The 17757-nt window shown below is 47.0% G+C and overlaps 1 protein-coding gene across 5 annotated transcripts in view; it reads left to right on the top strand.

Moving 5' to 3' along the window:
* The window catches only part of MINDY4 (MINDY lysine 48 deubiquitinase 4), a 104645-nt gene that overhangs the window by 14324 nt on the left and 72564 nt on the right, over positions 1-17757 (top strand). For all 5 annotated transcript variants that reach the window (XM_072764654.1, XM_026019098.2, XM_072764653.1 and 2 more), the window contains exon 5: positions 3668-4086. In XM_072764654.1, the coding sequence (XP_072620755.1) occupies positions 3668-4086 (419 nt within the window). The remainder of the gene's footprint in view (positions 1-3667; positions 4087-17757) is intronic.

Genomic DNA, 17757 nt, shown 5'->3' on the forward strand with positions numbered 1-17757 from the left:
CTATGATGAGAGTGGAAAGTGAGAACCAGGCAGGGCTTAAGGGGTTGCCTGGGTTTATTTGAGGGCACCCCACAAGATAGATCTGTGTGTTGGGTTGGGAGGGACACCTGCCTGTTTTTCCTCTGGTGGTACTGTTAACTCCTTGTGGGATCATGGGCAGGCCTTATCACCTTCCCTGACCTCAGTTTACCCCTCAGGTCAACAAGATGGATGCCATGGCTTTATCTTCCTCAGCTGAGTGAGAACACATCTACCAGTTTTACCTCTGCCATTCAGAAGTCAGGGGCAAGCCATCCAAGTCTAGAGAACATCTTTTTTATTATTTTTTAAATCTTTTTTTTTTAATTTTTTAGAACATAATATTAAAAGGGAAGAGGAAATCCCAATCCTTATGGTTTCATTTGCTTTGCTTTAAAAAGAAATTCTGATACTTTCATATCATTGTTTTATATCTTTCCTTAAGGAGGGACTCTGGTGGGAGTGTCCCATTAGGTGGGGAGACTCAACCAAATGAGAGAATGAATGTAATAGGAGTTTATAAAACAACAAAGAAATAGGAAAACAAAGGAAAATCAAACACCAAGCTCATAGGGCAGTATTAGTCCCATGAGGGAGCCTGAGCAAACCCGCACAGATCTCGTGTGTCTACTCCGGCTGGTCACCTCCTCTCCCACGCTGTATGGCTAGATGTGGGCTGTGGCTCGAGAGGCTGGTGTTCTTCTCCCAATTCACCTGGAATCAGGACAGAAAGAATCTGACTGTCTCCCTGCCTCTGCCTGTATATCATGGGGGTTTTGGTAGTTTGGAAAATACTGGTTAAGTTATCTGAATTACTGAGATCTCCTGAATGTTGACATTTCATTACGAAAAATTAACCCACATCAAAAAAAAAAAAAATCCCATGTTTTGATGTCACCACCCAACGAATCAGAAAAGATTTTAAGTGCTGAGAAGGCATCCAATCACAGCGGTTGATGCAAGTTTCCCCAGATATTAATTTTTACCTCACAACTTGTATTTTATCATGGAAAGAACACATCAGTCATTTCCCTTGAAGTGACAGGCTCCTCTTATTATCAAGGAAATGCCTGCTGAATACCCAAGTCTGAATAACCACAATTAATTTGTCAGTTGTTCCACGGAAGAAACTAGCAAGTTCAATTCACAAATCAGATGGTTGTGCAAGTGCTTTTCCTTGAGACAACTGTCATCCTCTGCATCTGGCAGTGTTTATATATACCTCCTATTTTGTCATGTGGAATATTAAAGAGATGGGTACCATAGGGTTGAGATTGAATATAATTAATACTTTATATGCTTCAGCATGGACATTTTTTAAAAAGATTTTATTTATTTATTTATTTGAGAGAGAGGGAGAGCCTTAGCAGGGGGAAGGGCAGAGAGAAGGAATCTCTAACCTGTGTGGAGCCGACCTCACAACCCAGAGATTATGACCTGGGCTGAAATCAAGAGTCGGGTGCTTAGCTGACTGAGCCACCCAGGCTGCCCCAGCATGGACATTCTTAGATGAAATTAGCATTTTACTTATTTATTTTTGTTGCAAGTGGTGGCAGATACCTCCAGCACTTGATTTGTGCTATGGGCCAGCAGTTTTTCCCACCAGTTCATGTGCATCATTACTGCAAACGTCAACACGATGAAAAAGGCAAATCGTGTCATATTATTATTATGAAAATAGATTTGAGCTCCCTAAAAGGATTTGGGGACCTCTAAGGCCGGGGGATCACACTTTGAGAACTGGTGGATCAGATGAATGCTAAGGTCCTGCCCTACAGTGACATCCAATCCGTGTAGTTGAGACCCTCTTCACAATTAAGGTGTGAAGATTTGGAGCAATATTATCTAGGAGATTGTCCCAAACTTCTAAAAGGAGGAATAATTGCTTTGGGAGGTGTGTTTTTCCCTTGAGGATATCCGAATCCTGTGAAGGGCATTGAAAGATAGGATAGGTTGTTGTAGAATTTCCCCAGGTTTTCTGGAAAGTGTTTTGTGGGCCTTTGAGTACCTTGGCCATACTTGGTTGCTCAAGAGAATAAAAGCAAGCTTTGCTAGTTTTTTTTTTTTTCCCCTACTAGATCAGCTCTGCCCTTACAAAGGATGAGTAAGAGGCTGGGTTCCCTGCCTTGGGCCAGAAGTTTGGGTCTACTTGGGAATGGTGACTAATATTTTCTTCACTGTGTGGCAAGGGAGGCCCTGGTGGCTTTTGGAGGTTTGTAGTGCCTCGTAATTTCCACTAGGCAAGAATACTACAGAATTAGCTGTTTCTATTCCAGTTCAGGCTTTCCCATTTGGTTCTGGATTATTTCTGGAAATGCTAAGAGATCCCAAATTTTAAACCCTGGAAAAGCCTAGCAGGTCTATTCTTGTCTTCTTTACCTCCACTCCCTGTCGCTAGGTTGGTGAACAGTTTGACTTCCCATTTTATCAGTTAATCATTGATAGCAAGAGAGGACATTTCAATTGACTTTTTTGGAATTCCTTCATTTCAAGCATTAAGCAAGCCTTGAGTGCTTACTAGGAAGAAGTTACTGAGCTGGGAGCTTGGTGGACACCAGAGATGAATGAAGAATGGCTTCTGCCATTCTTGGTCTATTTCACGGAGGATTGAGGCCCTGTGTGAGTAGGGACTGGAGAGAAGCTGTAGAGCAGTGGCTGATATTTGTTGACTGCCCTGATTGGTCTGGCTCTGTGCCAGTGTCTTCCATGGGGATCCCCCTTTTAATACCTTGATCCTGTACAAGATAGGTGCTATAGGTCCCCAACCCTTCACCTGACCTTTGGGCCAAATGTGTTTTGGAATTCAGAATTTTATTTTCAGGAAAGAAACACCATGCACAAGCCACATACCACCTACCACCTGCAGCAGGGTTTGGGGTAGCATCCCATAAGCAAAAACATTAACATTTCTACAACTAAAGATAGGAATATTCACACTTATAAAAGGAGTGTAAGCAACTTTTCATAGCAGTTAAAAAGAATTTGCCACAGAACTCCAAAAGAAACTTGTTTTAACATGAGAGACACCTAACTCTGGGAAACGAACAAGGGGTAGTGGAAAGGTAGGTGGGTGGGGGGTTGGGGTGACTGGGTGACGGGCACTGAGCGGGGCACTTGGCGGGATGAGCACTGGGTGTTATACTATATGTTGGCAAATTGAACTCCAATAAAAAATATATATATATGAAAAAAAAGGGAATTTGTTTTAAGAGGTTTTAGAAATGGCAGATAGTAGATTATGGGCTGCTTATATTACAGAGGAGGGCAATTGAGGTAGAGAAACTAATAACTTGGCCCAGGGGATATGGCTGGTAGGTGGTGATATAGGAATTTGGATGGAGGCCTGGCCCTGGAGCTACAGGTCCACTGCTCCTGGAGCAGAGCATGCTGTCTGTAAGGGCTGCGGGAGAAGGGCTGAGGCCGGCGCCTGGGGCTTATGCAGGTGGAGCACAGTGAAAGCAGCTCAGATCTGGTGGCCCAGGAGGACCTCCTCAGACCATAGGTAGGATGTTCAGAAGAGCTGGGGGATGGATGGGGGAAGATGTTCCTGGGGGAGTGGACATTATGGGCACATGCCTGTGGGGGGATAGAGTTTTTTCCCACCTCCCTTGAAGGGGATCCTTACTGAGCTTTTGCTTGGTCCTTTCAGGATTCCGTCCGCAGACGCTCCCTGAAGCGGTCCCCGGCCTTGAGCAGCAGGACCCAGGCCCCCGACTCCGAGAGCCGGAAAGTGCCCGAGCTCTCTGCCCATGCCCCAGCCTGTCCCACCACCCAGGACAGCCTGGCTTCCAGCCCTGGCTCCCCTTCCAGGAGCCCTCTCGGTGAGCTGACTGCAGAAAAGCAGAGAACCACACCCGGCAGCCCCCGCCACTTGTCCTGCAAAGGGCTGCTGCGGAGGGGGAGCGGCAGATGGCAAGAGCTCGAGGAAGATGGCCCAGCTGTGGACAGTGGCCCAGAGGCCAACAGGACGCCGTTGAAATTCTCATTGCCAGGTGGGAGTGCCAGGATGACCCAGGAGAGGCTGGAAAGAACATTCACAAGGCAGGAGAGCCAGCCCCTGCCCCTCAGGTGAGCATGCTGTGCTGAGGCCATGGCTTTCTTAAAGATCCGCCCAGTCCTCCGTGGCTCCTTGGGCTCTCAGAGTCAGCCTCTGAAGTGGACAAGGTGGGTATGGCCTCTCCACCAGGGAGCAAGCAGCCCAGAGTGCACCCATGCGGGAAGCTTCGGGGTAGGTTTCCTTGGTCCTTTTTTCTCCTCAAAGTCAAGAAAGCTTTAGCAGATGGTTCCCATAGTTTCCAGGCTGACCCATAGCAACGTGGCAAAGCCATGGCGTGCAAGAAGTGTTTCCTGGGGAGGCCCCAGATGTGGCAATGCAGCAGCCCCCACAGGCCCCTTCTGGGGGCATCTCTTTTTTTTACTGCATCCCTCTTTATTCCCTTTATTCCTTTACAGTTGACCTTGATCAATCTTACATTGACTGATTTTTAAATGTTAAACCAACCTTACATTCCTGGAATCAATCTTACTTGGGTATGATATATTATCTTTTTATATATTGTTTGATTCAGTTAATATATTTACGTAAGGGTTTGTACGTAAATACAATTTGGAATTGTCTCTAAATTCGTGAAGGTGATCGGCTGGCAAATTTCTTGCAACAGCCCCATGAGATTCTGGTATCTAGGATATGCTAGCAGGGGTAGTCCTTCTTTCTCTTCTCTTGACTAGTGAGGTACTTAGGTGCGGGTGGTACATGGCAAGCTAAGTAGATACAGTCTGTGAACTCCGTTCGTGACCCTAGGGAAGCTGGGCCTACTCTGCTCAGCACATTTTGTGGCTAGGTTATCTGATGCATATACACGTAGAATTTTTCTGTCTTCGGGATGGATAGATTTTTTCTATCGTTGTGAAATCTGTCTTCATCTCTAGTACTGCTAACTGCCTTCATGTCTGTTTAGCTAGAGTGACCTCAGCCTTCCTTCGATTCTAGTGTATCGGGGGTTATCTGTTTTCATCTTTTTACTCTCATCCATTCCATAGCCTTCTACTTAGGGGTTCCAGCCAAAAGCCTGTGGGGTTTGCCAGGATCCTTCTTTCTTTTTAAAAATTTATAATTTATTTAAGCTGAAAAAATCCATATATACATGTATACAAAATCCCATCTCATCCATTTCTCCCTCAGTCGTCTTGTATAATACCTTTTACAGCTACAGATTTCCCTCTGGGCAATGCTTTGTATCCCATGAATCTGTATGTTATGTATTCATATGATTTAGTTTAAATATTTTCTAATTCTCATTGTGATTTCTTCTTTTGCCCCATGGGTTATTAAGACATGTTATTGACCAGAGCAAACATCTGGGGTGCTTTTCTGGCTTCTGCTTTTGATTCCTGGCTTATTTTCCCTTCATCCATAAACATTCTGTATGATTTCAATCTTTTGACATTTGTTGATATTTCTTTACAGTCCGCTATATATTTCCTATCAGATAATTTTTATTTTAGTTGGAATAATTATTGCATTTACATTTTCTTTTTGTGTTTGTCAGGATGAAAAGATCCACCTCTGTTTTTCTCCATAGAGTGAGACAGTTTTCCCAGCACCATCCACAATCTGTTCTTCAACCCAGTGGTTTTTGAAGCCACCTTTATTCTTTCCTAGGTTCCCTTTTCGACATGGGTCTGTCTTTGAGCTCTCTATTATGTTGATTGTCTTTTGTCCCTTTAAAAAACTGAAACCACATAATCACAGCTTTTGTTACTATGGTTTTGTAGTTATAGCTTAGTATCTTGGTAGGGCCAGTCCCCCTTCTTTTCCTTTGTTTTAGCATTAATGTAGTTACTTATGGATCTTCACTCTTTCTACAGGCCCTTTTTCCTATTACCCAACATTTGTAGCTTATTCCCACAAGAGGGAGAACTGGCTTGTTCCCTTGATGTAAAGGCCCAGCTTCCAAATCATCTTGTGACTGTCTCTTTCTTGTCTCTCAGATGTTCTGGACTCAGAGTGATTTTCTCTGACCAACTTCACCTCCGCCCCCACATCTCCAGTCTGTTTTGTTGTCCTCACAGCACCTATCATTACCTGAAATCATTTTACTTATCCATTGTTTGTCTCCCTCACAATAGAAAATAAATTTCATGAGAACAGGGACTTTAGGGACGTCTGGGTGGCTCAGCGGTTTAGCGCCGCCTTTAGCTCAGGGCATGATCCTGGGGTCCCGGGATCAAGTCCCACATCAGGATCCCTGCATGGAGCCTGCCTCTCCCTCTGCCTGTGTCTCTGCTTCTCCCCCTCTCTCTGTGTCTCTCATGAATAAATAAATAAAATCTTAAAAAAAAAAAAAAAAGAGAACAGGGACCTTTATATTCCCTGCTCCTATACTAGTTATTTGGTACACAGAAGGCACTCAATGAATATTTAATACTATTACTACTACCACCCACAGCAATAACAAGATCAATAAACTTCTGATATTGACCTACTTTGTGAAAGATACTGTTCTAAGTGTTTTAGGTAAATTCACTCTTTTACTTCTCATAAAGTTCTATGAGGGATATACTATTATACTTCCCATTTTACAGATGAGGAAACTCACTCAGAGAAGGTCTTTTACTTGTCCACGTTTATATACCTAGTAAGAGGCAGAACAGGGATATGAACCCAGGCAGCGAGCTCCAGAGTCTGGTGAATACATGAATGAATGGTTTCGCCTCTCTTCCTGAATAGAAGTCCTTTCCATGGCCTTTAGGTGGTGACCGGTGTCCGTTTGCACACCCCCAGTGATGGGGAACTCCCTGCAGTGCTTCTGCATGATTCTGACTGCTAGAAAAGTCTTCCTCACATGGAGTTAAAATCTGCCTGCTGTCGTTTGACTCAGCAGACCTTGTTTTGCCCTCCAGTGCCATGCCTGTGTGCGCTGAGAACAGTGCCTCAAACCTAACGGAGTGGAAGCACTCTCAGGGGGAGAAATAGGAGTGGCTGGTGTATCAGGAGCCCTGGGTTCTAGCCCTCCCTTGGCCTGGCTGACCTGGGCCAGTCATTTGTTTCTGACTTCATTGTCTCTGACTGTAAAACGTGGCCCCTGGGTAAATGGTTTCCGGGTTTTCCGCTGGCTTGTGCATTTTGCTGGCCTATGATTCTTCCGGAGTTATTCTGGGCCTTCTGCTTCAATTGTCAGATATTTATTGAGGACCTACTGGTTACAGTGCACTTAGGAGGTATGGCACATGGGCTCTGGAATTGCATGGATTCCAGGCTGGATTCCAGGCTAGACTGGCAAACCAGTTCTGCCCCTGAGAACGCCTGTGGCCTTGGACTAGTTATCAAACCCTTGAAAGATGGTATGAACTTTGTCTTACAGGAAGCAGGTAAAAGTGTATTCACAGCCCCTCCCCCCAATACCAAGCGAAGTATATAATTAGGGGTATTTAACCCATGTTTAGTAGCGTTGACCCTTACACTGATCTGTCAGCAAACATTTTGGGGGCTTTGTTGTTTGCCTACCACTTACCGTCTATTTGCTGGTCACTCTGCTAGGTACTTCTATATATTGGCCCATTTGCTCTTTCTAATAATCCACTGAGATGAATATTATTATTTTTTTTCCTTTTGTGTTCTTGTTAAAAAGTATTCTTCTCCTGAGTTCTGAACAAATTGGCAAATCAAATAAAGGGTATCCAGGTAGACCTGGATATTGTAGGTAGACCTCATACTGTTTCTGTGATTGACAAGGGGAAGGTAGAAGACACAGCAAATCATAATCATGAGGCCTGATGGGCCCGGCACTAGACCTACTTCCTCACCTCGTGTCAGACCCAGTGCAGGTCAGCTCACATGGCATATGGTGGGAAGGGCCACCCCAGGAAAGCAGCTCCCTCTCAGGAGTGAAAGGGTACAACTGAGCTTCATGCCCTCTCTTTCTTTCTTTCAGTCAGATAAGTCACGCTTCCTCCCTCAGGATGCAGTGCGTAGAGGGGAGGAGAGTAAAGGTCTACAGGCGGGTAGACTAGTAGAGCTCCCTCCAAACTCCCAGAAGACGCTGGGAGCTGAGAATGAGGATCTTGCCAGCACTTATTATCCCTATGTTACAGATGAGAAAACTAAGGCCAGAGAATTTAAGGAACCTGTCAAGGTTCTGGGTGGAAGTAGGTCCCAGGGCTCATAGTTTGGTGGATGGAATATGGGTTGGCTTTCAGCTGTCTCTTGTCCCCTCAGCTAGGCATCTTTGTGCAGTGCACATACTACATAACTGTATGCAGCACCTTTGATTTAAAACCGGGGCCAGAGTAATCTCCCTGCCCTTCCCAACCTCCCACCATCAGTCCTGCCCACCTGCATCCCCCTCCCCATTTATGTCATTCAATTCTGTAAAGGTGGATGTGAGTCCTAGTATGTATCAGATCCTGTGAGCTCTTCAAGGTGGAGAGACGTGTGCATGTGTAGTCATTTTAAAGTGTGACAAAGGACAGTGAGGCAATAGCAGAGCTGGCTTTTATGTGTAGAACTGTCCCAGCACTCAGACCTAACAGGGGTGAGGGAAGGTGGCTACTTGGAGCCTTCTCTGGGCCTTGCAACATCGGGCTCAGAGGTGGCCCTGGAAGTCACAGCCAGGGGCAGAGGCAGGGGGAGGTAGTGTGCTCCAGGCTGACGCTGCCCTAGAATTCAAGCCTAGGATGGAGGCTCAGTTGCATGTAATTACTGGGGGTGCTCTTAGGAGAAAGGCAGTGGGGGAAGCTGGACAGGGCAGGGGAAGGTCTCAGCCAGGATGTGGGGCCTCAGTCTGATCCCACAGGGAGATGAGAGTGTGACTTGACCCACAGCTGTCCCCACCATTAAGCTAGGAGAGAGCTTTTTACCCCTTGTCAGTCATTGACTCAGGGTTGCCCATCCTGAGTGTGCAGTGTGCCACCTCCTGGGTGAATCTGGCGGAGGGGATTCCTGAGAGGGACACAGCTGTGAGCCGTTAGTAACCAACATGGACAGCAGCTGAGATGGGCATGCTGAGGCCAGGGGACCTGGGTAGGGCACCAGGGTCTTCTCTGTCATTCTTGTGGCTCCTTGTATACTTGCCCAGACCCCAGAGTTTTGATAGACTAGTGGCAGAGCCTGATCACGGCCATCACCTCTGGGATGCCCTGGTGAGGCAGGCCAGGCAGACAGACCCTAGAGGGGAGACTGGCATGAAGCCCGATTCAGGCCTGCAGGCAGCCCCTCCCATCCCAATGCCACAGCCCCCCCCCCCCCCCCCCCCCCCGCCAAGGAAGAGTGCCATTCACACCATCCTGGGCTTTGGGGCTGGTAATGTCCTGCTGTGTTGGCCAGACAGGAGGTGCCTCTTGAGTGCCCTTTGGGGCCCAACTCATCACTAGGGATGCAGAAGGGGGAGATGGCTCCCTGCCTCAGAAGCCCATGCTCGGGTGCAGCTCTCCATACTCAGGTGCTAGATTGCAGTGCTGTCAGAGGAGTGGAAGACCTGAGTGGTTAGGGAGTGCCGTTGACAGGGCAAGGGGCCCTTGGGCTTGGAGAGGCTGTGTGTCCCCGCAAGGACTTCATGGTGACGTGGTAACATCAGGTGAGGAATGCAATATAACTGCCTTGTTCTGTGACCACCATGGCTCCAGGAGTATAGTGTCCCTGCCTCCCGAGATTTAGTGCCTACCATTAGGGCTGCCCTGGCTGATTTTTTGGGGTTTAGCAGAATGGACAGTAGGTGGCGGCAGATCTTCATCAATCCTCAGGGCTCTAGAGACCCTTGCTAGTGATTTCCTTCAGCAGCCACTCACCAGACCCCTTTCGAGGGCTGTGCACTGGGAGGAGAGATGAGTGAATCCTGGTCCCTCCTGGGTGCCCAGCTCCTCCTGGGCTCCTGGTCCTGAGTGGGCCAGCAGGCACACAGATGCCTGGCTGCGTCCTGATAGGGAATGAATAATGCCATCTGGGGCTTGGCAGAGGCTCCTCTGAGGATGTGGTGTTTGTGGTTTATTGACTATTCCCCATACTCGAGCATCCCGAGTCTGACAACATCTGCACCGCATGGGATGAGTAACGGGTGGAATTTCCATTTTAATTTATCTCTGCACATTATTTGGATTTATGTCAGACTATAAAGGTTTGAAATTAGCTGACTCTTGAAACATGCACAACAGGTAGTTGCTTCCCTGTGTGCCAGCAGCCCCGGGTGAACAGGTGGGCGGCCTGGAGCTCCTGGGTTCATCCAGCTTCACCTTCATGACTGCCTCCAGGGACCTCTCCTCTGTGGTGGGTACGGCTGCCCTGTGCTCAGCTGGTTCTCCCTCTTACCTCTTACCCACGTTTACCCTACTTGTGCCCCCCATCCACGGTGGAATACCAGTTCTGTCTCCTGCATGCAGGCCTCTGCCTAGCGTGTGTGGAGCATAAGTATGAGAAACTGCTTCAGTGCATGTTACAGGCCACTTGGAGTAAGATGGGGGTATCTGCCCCTACCCTATGTGGTAATTCTAGCTGCTAGGTACCTTTAGCTCTGGAGCACCTGGGGCTCTTCTATCCAGTGCATCTCCCAGGGCAGAGAGACTTCTCATGACACAGATGCCCTCTGAGACCCTCAAAGCGTGGTGCTAAAGAGGTGAGAGTGTATCCACACCTCTCCGTGGAAGGGTGAGTGGTCTCATTTTGTCCATCTCTGGACATCAGAGTGGCAGCTCCGAGATCCTCCTCTGACCACATCTGGGCCTTGCCGCTGCTCTGCCCAAGGCCTGAATCCATAGCATACAGGAAAGCTGTTCCATGCAGCCGAAGCCACTGCTGCTGGGTGGAAGGAGGCTGTTAAGGCTCAGGGATAACTTTGGGGAGATGATTATCAGCAGGGGAAGTATATGAAGATACTTCTTTCCTGAGTCCCTCCCTCCCTCACGCCACGGTGCTTATTTGCTGGTCTGCCAGTTAGCTCACTAGACCCTGCCTACCAGAACTGCAAAGAGTGGCCCATCTTGAAGTCAGCAACGGGGCCAGGATGAGAGTGAGCTAGCGAGGCATTTAGGGTATTGAATTTAAGGAGCATGCATTCTCAGGGTAGCTCATCTGTAGCGCAGGCGCCTGCATGAACCTGGAAGTAAGTGCTTCCTTAAATTTTGCATGCTAGGTTCCTCACATGTCTCACCCTAACCCTTGCCTGGTTCACAGGGTCTATATGCTTCTCTTCTCCTCAGTATCACAGATAACCCTCAATGTAGCATAGTGACTTGATAAATCACCTTTACTTCCATGAAGTCTTTGAGGACTTGAGTGGGCTTCCTTCTTCCCTTCCTTCCTCCCTCTCTTCTTTCCTTCTTTCCTTCATTCCTTTCTTTTTTTCCAGCTGTATCCCTGGACCTGGCAATGAATATTGAGTGAATGAAAGACTGCATATAGCAAAGAGAAAGGAAGGGAAAATTATGCTGATCTGCTTGGGAAAGTGTCATAAAACTTAAACTGATAATTTTCAGTAGAATTGGAACAATTAAAACTTTATCCTCAAGTTCACTTGTGGGTATTCATTTTTTTATGCATACATTCATTTAACCAACCATTCATCCAACCAACCGACCATCCGTTTAACCAACCAGCCCACCCACCAACCCACCAACCCGTGCCACCACAACTATGATGTCCTATATTTAGGTTATTTTGCGTGTTGACTTTTTTTAAAGATTTTATTTATTTATTTATGAGAGACACACAGAGAGAGACAGACAGACAGGGACAGAGACACAGGCACAGGGAGAAGCAGGCCCCATGCAGGGATCCTGATGTGGGACTCAATCCCGGGTCCCCAGGATCATGTCCTGGGCCAAAGGTAGGTGCTAAACCACTGAGCCACCCAGGGATCCCCTCATGTTGACTTCTTTAGGAAGCTTTTCCAGATCTCTTTCCTGTTCTAACACCTGGACATTACCCCCTTCTCATATTTCTCATACCACATGGCACACTGAAGAGAGCTGACAGGCTTCCTTGTTTCTTCTGCTGGACTGTCAGCTGCCTGAGCATGGGGATTAGTTGTCTGTGACCCTTCGTCCCTCAACTTTGCTCAGAATTGTTCCATATTAATGGATGGGCCTGAATTATTGGCTTTGCCTTGAGGAAGGGGAAGTGAAGTGTGAGGTCTTCCCTTCACTCAAGGAACATGCGGGAGAGTGGGATTAGTGATCTTGCAGACAGAAAAAGTCACCTAAAAGTAGCAGGCAGTGTCTGTCCCAGACCAGATGGGTGGTGCCCATTCAGGTGCTGCAGGATCTTAGAGGAGGGGGTGCTCCTGGGCTGGGCTTAAAGGATGAGCAGAGTTGGAATAGCCCAGCTGGAGAATAGCCAAGGGGCTCACTGCTGTGCCTGGACATACTCATTGCTCTTCTCCACTTTCCTCCAAGCTTGAGATTTCTTGAGAAACAGCTTGCTGTTGTCCCTGGGAGTCTCATTCCTAAAAAGCGAAAGCAGCTCTCTTATTTTTCCTCACCCTTCTTTTCTGGGGCCTGCATTGGGTTCTGTTGTATTCACATACATTTTTGGCTGATATGCATGTATGGGGGCTTATGGAGAAAAGACCCTAAGCTCATAGCTTTCCTTCAGGATTGGGAAGGCCCTTTGATTTAGAGAAGAGATGGGCCTCCTTTTTAGCACCCCAAGTATAACTCTGACAGGCTAGGCTGACTGCTGTGGGGACTGGGGCAGAGAGAGCTGATGCCTCTCCCCTGCCAAATCCCTTTCTGTTCTGACAGAGTGGACCTTCCCTCATGACTCCCCAGCCGCTTTTCCCAAGCGGCTGTGGGCAGGAGTACTGCTGTGACTCACTCAGGCTGGTGCCTCCACTGTAGAAAGATGGTCTTTGATCCTGAGTTCTGTCAGGGGCATTTTGGTCAGAGTTCTTCAAATCACAAAGATGACCTGCCAGGGCAGTTTCCTGTATAGCTGGATTCCATGTGTGTGCCTCATTCCAGAAAATTCTACTTTGTTTTCTCTGCTCATTCCATGAGAAGTTACTAAAGCCATGGGATTCCTTCCATTTCCTGTTGAGGCCACTTTTGTAACCATGGGCCCCTCAGAAGTGGAACCTTTTCCCAATAGAGTAAACAGTTTTTGATCTCAATCTAAATACATATTATTTAATTTTATTCAGTTCAACAAAGCATTTATGGAGTGTGTCTTGCTTGTTTGAATGGTGTTGGAGAGAGAGGTGATGGATAGGTTCCTTTCCCACAGAGGCTGAGACGTCCATGCAAATGACTGTCCTACAGGAATAAAAAAAGGCAAGTGACAAGGGGACAAGGGCAGAGAGCCATGGAGGTAGGATCGGGGTTGTCTCAGGGATAATGAAGCTCTTGCTATTTATTGAGTGCTCACATTTGGCAAGTCCCTTGGCCAGAGCTTTGGGTGTATTACCTTATTTAATCCTGACAGCCACACTGGGAGAGTTATTGGCTTCATTTTACAAGTGGGGAAAACAAGGCACAGAGTGACTGAGCAGTCTGAGTTCACACAGACAGTCTGGCTCTAGGGGCCTCAGTCTTAACCACTGTCTTTAGGCCCCTGTCTTGGGAAGGAGAGGTGCTAGGGAGCTGACACTGGTGAGGACTTAGAGAGTTGGTCTGGCAATTCATCCCAACCTGAGGGGCAGTGTGAACAAAGGCAAGGAAGTGGGCAAGATGGGGTAGCAGGGACCAGGAAGAGAGGAGACTGGAGGACCGGACTGTGCCTTGAGAGCTGGCCCAAAGAGCAATAGAGGGATAGAAGCTATATGGGGTTATTTTTAAGGATTTTATTTATTTATTTGACAGAGAAAGCATGAGCAGGTGGAAAAGTGGAAGGAGAGGGAGAAGCGGGCTCCCTACTGAGCAGGGAGCCCAACACAGGGCTTGATCCCAGGACCCTAAGGTCATGACCTGAGTTGAAGGCAGATGCTTAACTGACTAAATCACCCAGGCATTCCATGGGTGTTGTATTTTTTAAAAATCAGTTAGAGCTGTACTTCAGGAAGATTAGTCCAGAGGCACTACAGGACAGCAGGATGACTGGTTGCAGGAGCTAGACCTAGAAGGCATGGTGGGTTCTGACCTGACTGTACCAGAGGGTCAAGGTGCAGGGCACCTGGGACAAGAACCTATAGGACCTAGCTGTGGGATGAGGAGGGCCAGGAGGCTGGGCATGCAGGTGGCAGAGGTGGAGATCCAAAGGGGAGGCATTGCCTGGGTCACAAGGCGATGAGAGGTTGGATGCTGGGCATGTCCAGCTGAGCTTTTGTTTCCACAGTCTGGTGTGGGGCAGAAATGCAGATCCTGGGAAATGTTGATTGAGAGGTAGCTGGGAGGTCCTGGCATGGGGCCAAAAGTTGAAGTCCTTGGAGTGATGGACACCAAATCTTGCAGTGGGAGAGCCATGTGTTTGGTGTGGTAAGGAAAAGCAGTGGTCAGAGCAGAAGGAGGACCAGGGACGTGAGGGAAGAGGGGGTCTCTAGGGAGCAGGAAATTGATAGCTTTGGACCCTTGGGGAGGTTGGGCAGGTCACCAGGTATGATGACAGAAGTAGCTTTGGAGAGAGCTTTTAGCAGGGGACTGGGAGCAGAAAAGGTCAACTGCAGTGGGGTGACGAGTAATGGGGGTAAAGTCATATGCAGAGAACACAGAGCTTTTTAAAAGTTTAGAGGTGAAGGGAAGCATAGGGACAGGATGGCAGCTCAAGAAGGGGGAGGGTTAGGGAACAAAGTCTTTTTTCCAGGATGGGAGAGATGTGAGCATGTTTGTAAGCCCAGGGCTGGGCGGCAGCAGCAAAGGAGAAACTGGCCATTCATGGAGACTTCGAGAGGCAGGAAGTGTGTGCTTGGGTGGGGTCTTGGAAGGGCTGCACTGACAGTATCTAGATTCATTTTCGGCCATGCTCCATAATGGTAATAGATGTTGTGATGATGGGCCTGGGGCATTGCCAGTTCTCAAAGTAGCTTTGAAATCCCCAGTGAAAGAGCCAACAGTTCTCAGTAGAGTTTTTGAGTTATTTGAAATTTATTCCAATTAAGCAAAGCTTTCTTAAGTTATTGAGGACTGCTGTTTAGAAAACATGGCATTTTATTGAATTCTGAAACTTTGAAACATGGCTCTCCATCTTTAACAGATTTAACGATTCTCAGTGTGGTGAGATTGAAAGAACCCGAGATTTAGAATTGGACAGATTTGCCATTTACTAACAGGATGACCTTGGACACAATGTTTTTGTACATCTCTTTGTGGCTTAGTTTCTTCATCTAAGAATGGGATGATATGACCTGTCTTTACGAAGATTATTATGAAGATTAAAAGAAATAATGTATGTAAAATATTTGGCCCATAATAGTTAAAAAATACTAGCTCTCTTTCCTACTGTTTCCAAACACCCTGTTTCTTAAGTGGATGGATATATTCCTGAATAAATGGAAATTTTGTAAGAAAGGTGTGGGAAGTAAGATTAGAACCAGATTATGGGTCTAGAAACATAGTAGGTCTTCAGGGAGGATTTGTGGATTAAATTTGCCTTCCATTAGGCATTGAGGCTGGGCCTCCATTAAAGCTCTAGAGGTTGACACAGATGTGCACTCCTGCCTTTCTCTTTTCTAGAAGTTCTTTCTAGGCCACGTGTGGACAGTGGGCTGGCAGGGTAAACTACCCTTGCCTGGGCCCCTGTGGCTATGGTCGTCCAGCTCAAGGCTTCTGCACTTCGTGAGGGCTTCATGAGATTCCATGAAAGAATAAAGAGACATGGGAAGTCCATGAGAGAAGGATGGTGTTCCTGTGATTGACAGTGTTGCTTCCTTTGGTCCCAGGGTCACTTTGTTCAGCTTTTTTGCCTTCAGATAAGATTTCCTTTGAGAAAAAGAAATCAATCAACCAGAAAAGTCTCTGAATGACCAAACTTTCCACCATCATCTGAGACTGGAGCCTCTTTTGCAGGGTTTATAATCACTTTCGTAATTTCATGTTCATCTCCTCATGAGCAATGGCATACTGAGCATCCACATTCCAGAACTTACTCTCTAGAGGGCAGATGAACTTATAAGGGCATTTTGACAAGTATCTAGGAAACAATGCTGCAGAAGTCAAGGAAATCCATCTGGGTTCTACATCCCAGTGTCTCTCCCACACCCCTGGCCCCGTCCCAGCTTCCTGACAAATTTCAGGTCCCTTTCTAGCCTAGATGTGGATGGATGGACAGGCATCCTTAAAACCTAATACACTCCTAGGAGTATTTTAAAAGCAAAAGAAAGAAGTTGAAAGTATCCATTTTAGATAAAAACCAAAAGTGGAGCTGGCCCATTTAATAAAGATGTTATGACTGATTTACCTATCTCTTTAAAGAAAGTAACTCTAAAAGGTACACTTACCAGATGCCGGGATGTGGGAGAGCTAAAACAAGGATTTTTGTTTTAAAAACTATTGTCATGCAAATAAACCCCACATGGGTTATGTAGGAGACTGTCCTTGTTCTTAGGAGATACAGGCTGGACTCTTTAGGGATGACGTTATAGTATCTCCAACTCACTTTCAGATGGTTCAGCAAAAATTAAAAACAAAAAACTTGTGTTTCTATGTGTATGTGTGTGTTTGGAGGGAGGAGAAAGTGGGAGGAGAGAGGAAAAGCAAATATGGTAAAATGTTCATCTGTTTCTCTAAGTGAATGGTGTACTGCTGTTCATTGTGTTATTCTTTCAATTTTCCTGCAGGTTCAATATTTTTCCAAAATAAAAATGGGAAAATAACATAGGAAAAATAGGAAAAACAAATAATCAATAGAATCTATCTTTTCTCTCTCAGTGAAGATCCTAGAGAAGTGTAACAAAGTCACAGTGTGTCAGTGAGGGTTGGGGTCTAGGTGGGGTGACAATGTGAAACATAAGGCTAGCCCAGGAAGCACCTAGGGAACAGCCCAGTGTGCCCAGTGAGTCGTGTGGCAGGCCGGTCCCTATTACATATGGGCATCCTCAAGCCCTTTGGAACCGTCCCTTGCCTATTAGAGAAGCAGTAGTTCTTACAGACGGTCCAGGTGCACAGAGAGCAGACTCTTTCAGTGTTGTCCCCGTGGTGATTCCTGCCCTGTCTCCCCCGAACCATCCTCCCCTCCCCATGCTGCTAGGACTGGAGTCCATACACCCACAGCCTGGCAGTGCAAGCTGGCTGTGTCTTCCCTCTGCCGATCCTCTGGATGTTTTCTCGAAATCTCCAGTCCTTTGATTACACCCACATCGTGAGGTTCAACGTGACATTTCCAACAGGAGACTGCCTGACGTGGGTCCAGCTGCTTCACATGGTTTTTATATTTGTTCTGGAAAAAACTCCAGCTACCTTTGGTCAAAGCTCTTCCTGTTGGCCGTGTTGCCAGGGCCATTTCTCACCCACACAATCCAGAAGGGGCTGCCGTCTGTAGGCCCCTGCACGCCTGCCCCACTGGGGACAGGTAATGGTGGCAGAGGGGTGCAGCCTGGAGCAGCAAGGGCTCTGGAGTGTTTTGGAGAGTCTGTGCTTTCCATCTCATTCTTGTGTTATTTAGATTCAGATCCTTAGAAACCAGGGAAGCCAGAGCCTTGCCAAAGGGCTCTTTTCCGCTTCTGCAGAAGTTTCTCTATTAAGTAGAAGAGAGAGTGCTTTTAAACTCACATTAATTGGTTACCTCTTAAGGACTTGGGAAGGAATATTTGCCTTGTGCTAAAATTCTAAGTCCCCAGTTTCCTGACATCTGTGTGGGCCCTCAGCTCCTCTGCCTCCGGG

This window comes from Vulpes vulpes, chromosome 7 (genome assembly GCF_048418805.1).
Source record: "Vulpes vulpes isolate BD-2025 chromosome 7, VulVul3, whole genome shotgun sequence".
In the NCBI taxonomy this organism is placed as follows: Eukaryota; Metazoa; Chordata; class Mammalia; order Carnivora; family Canidae; genus Vulpes; species Vulpes vulpes.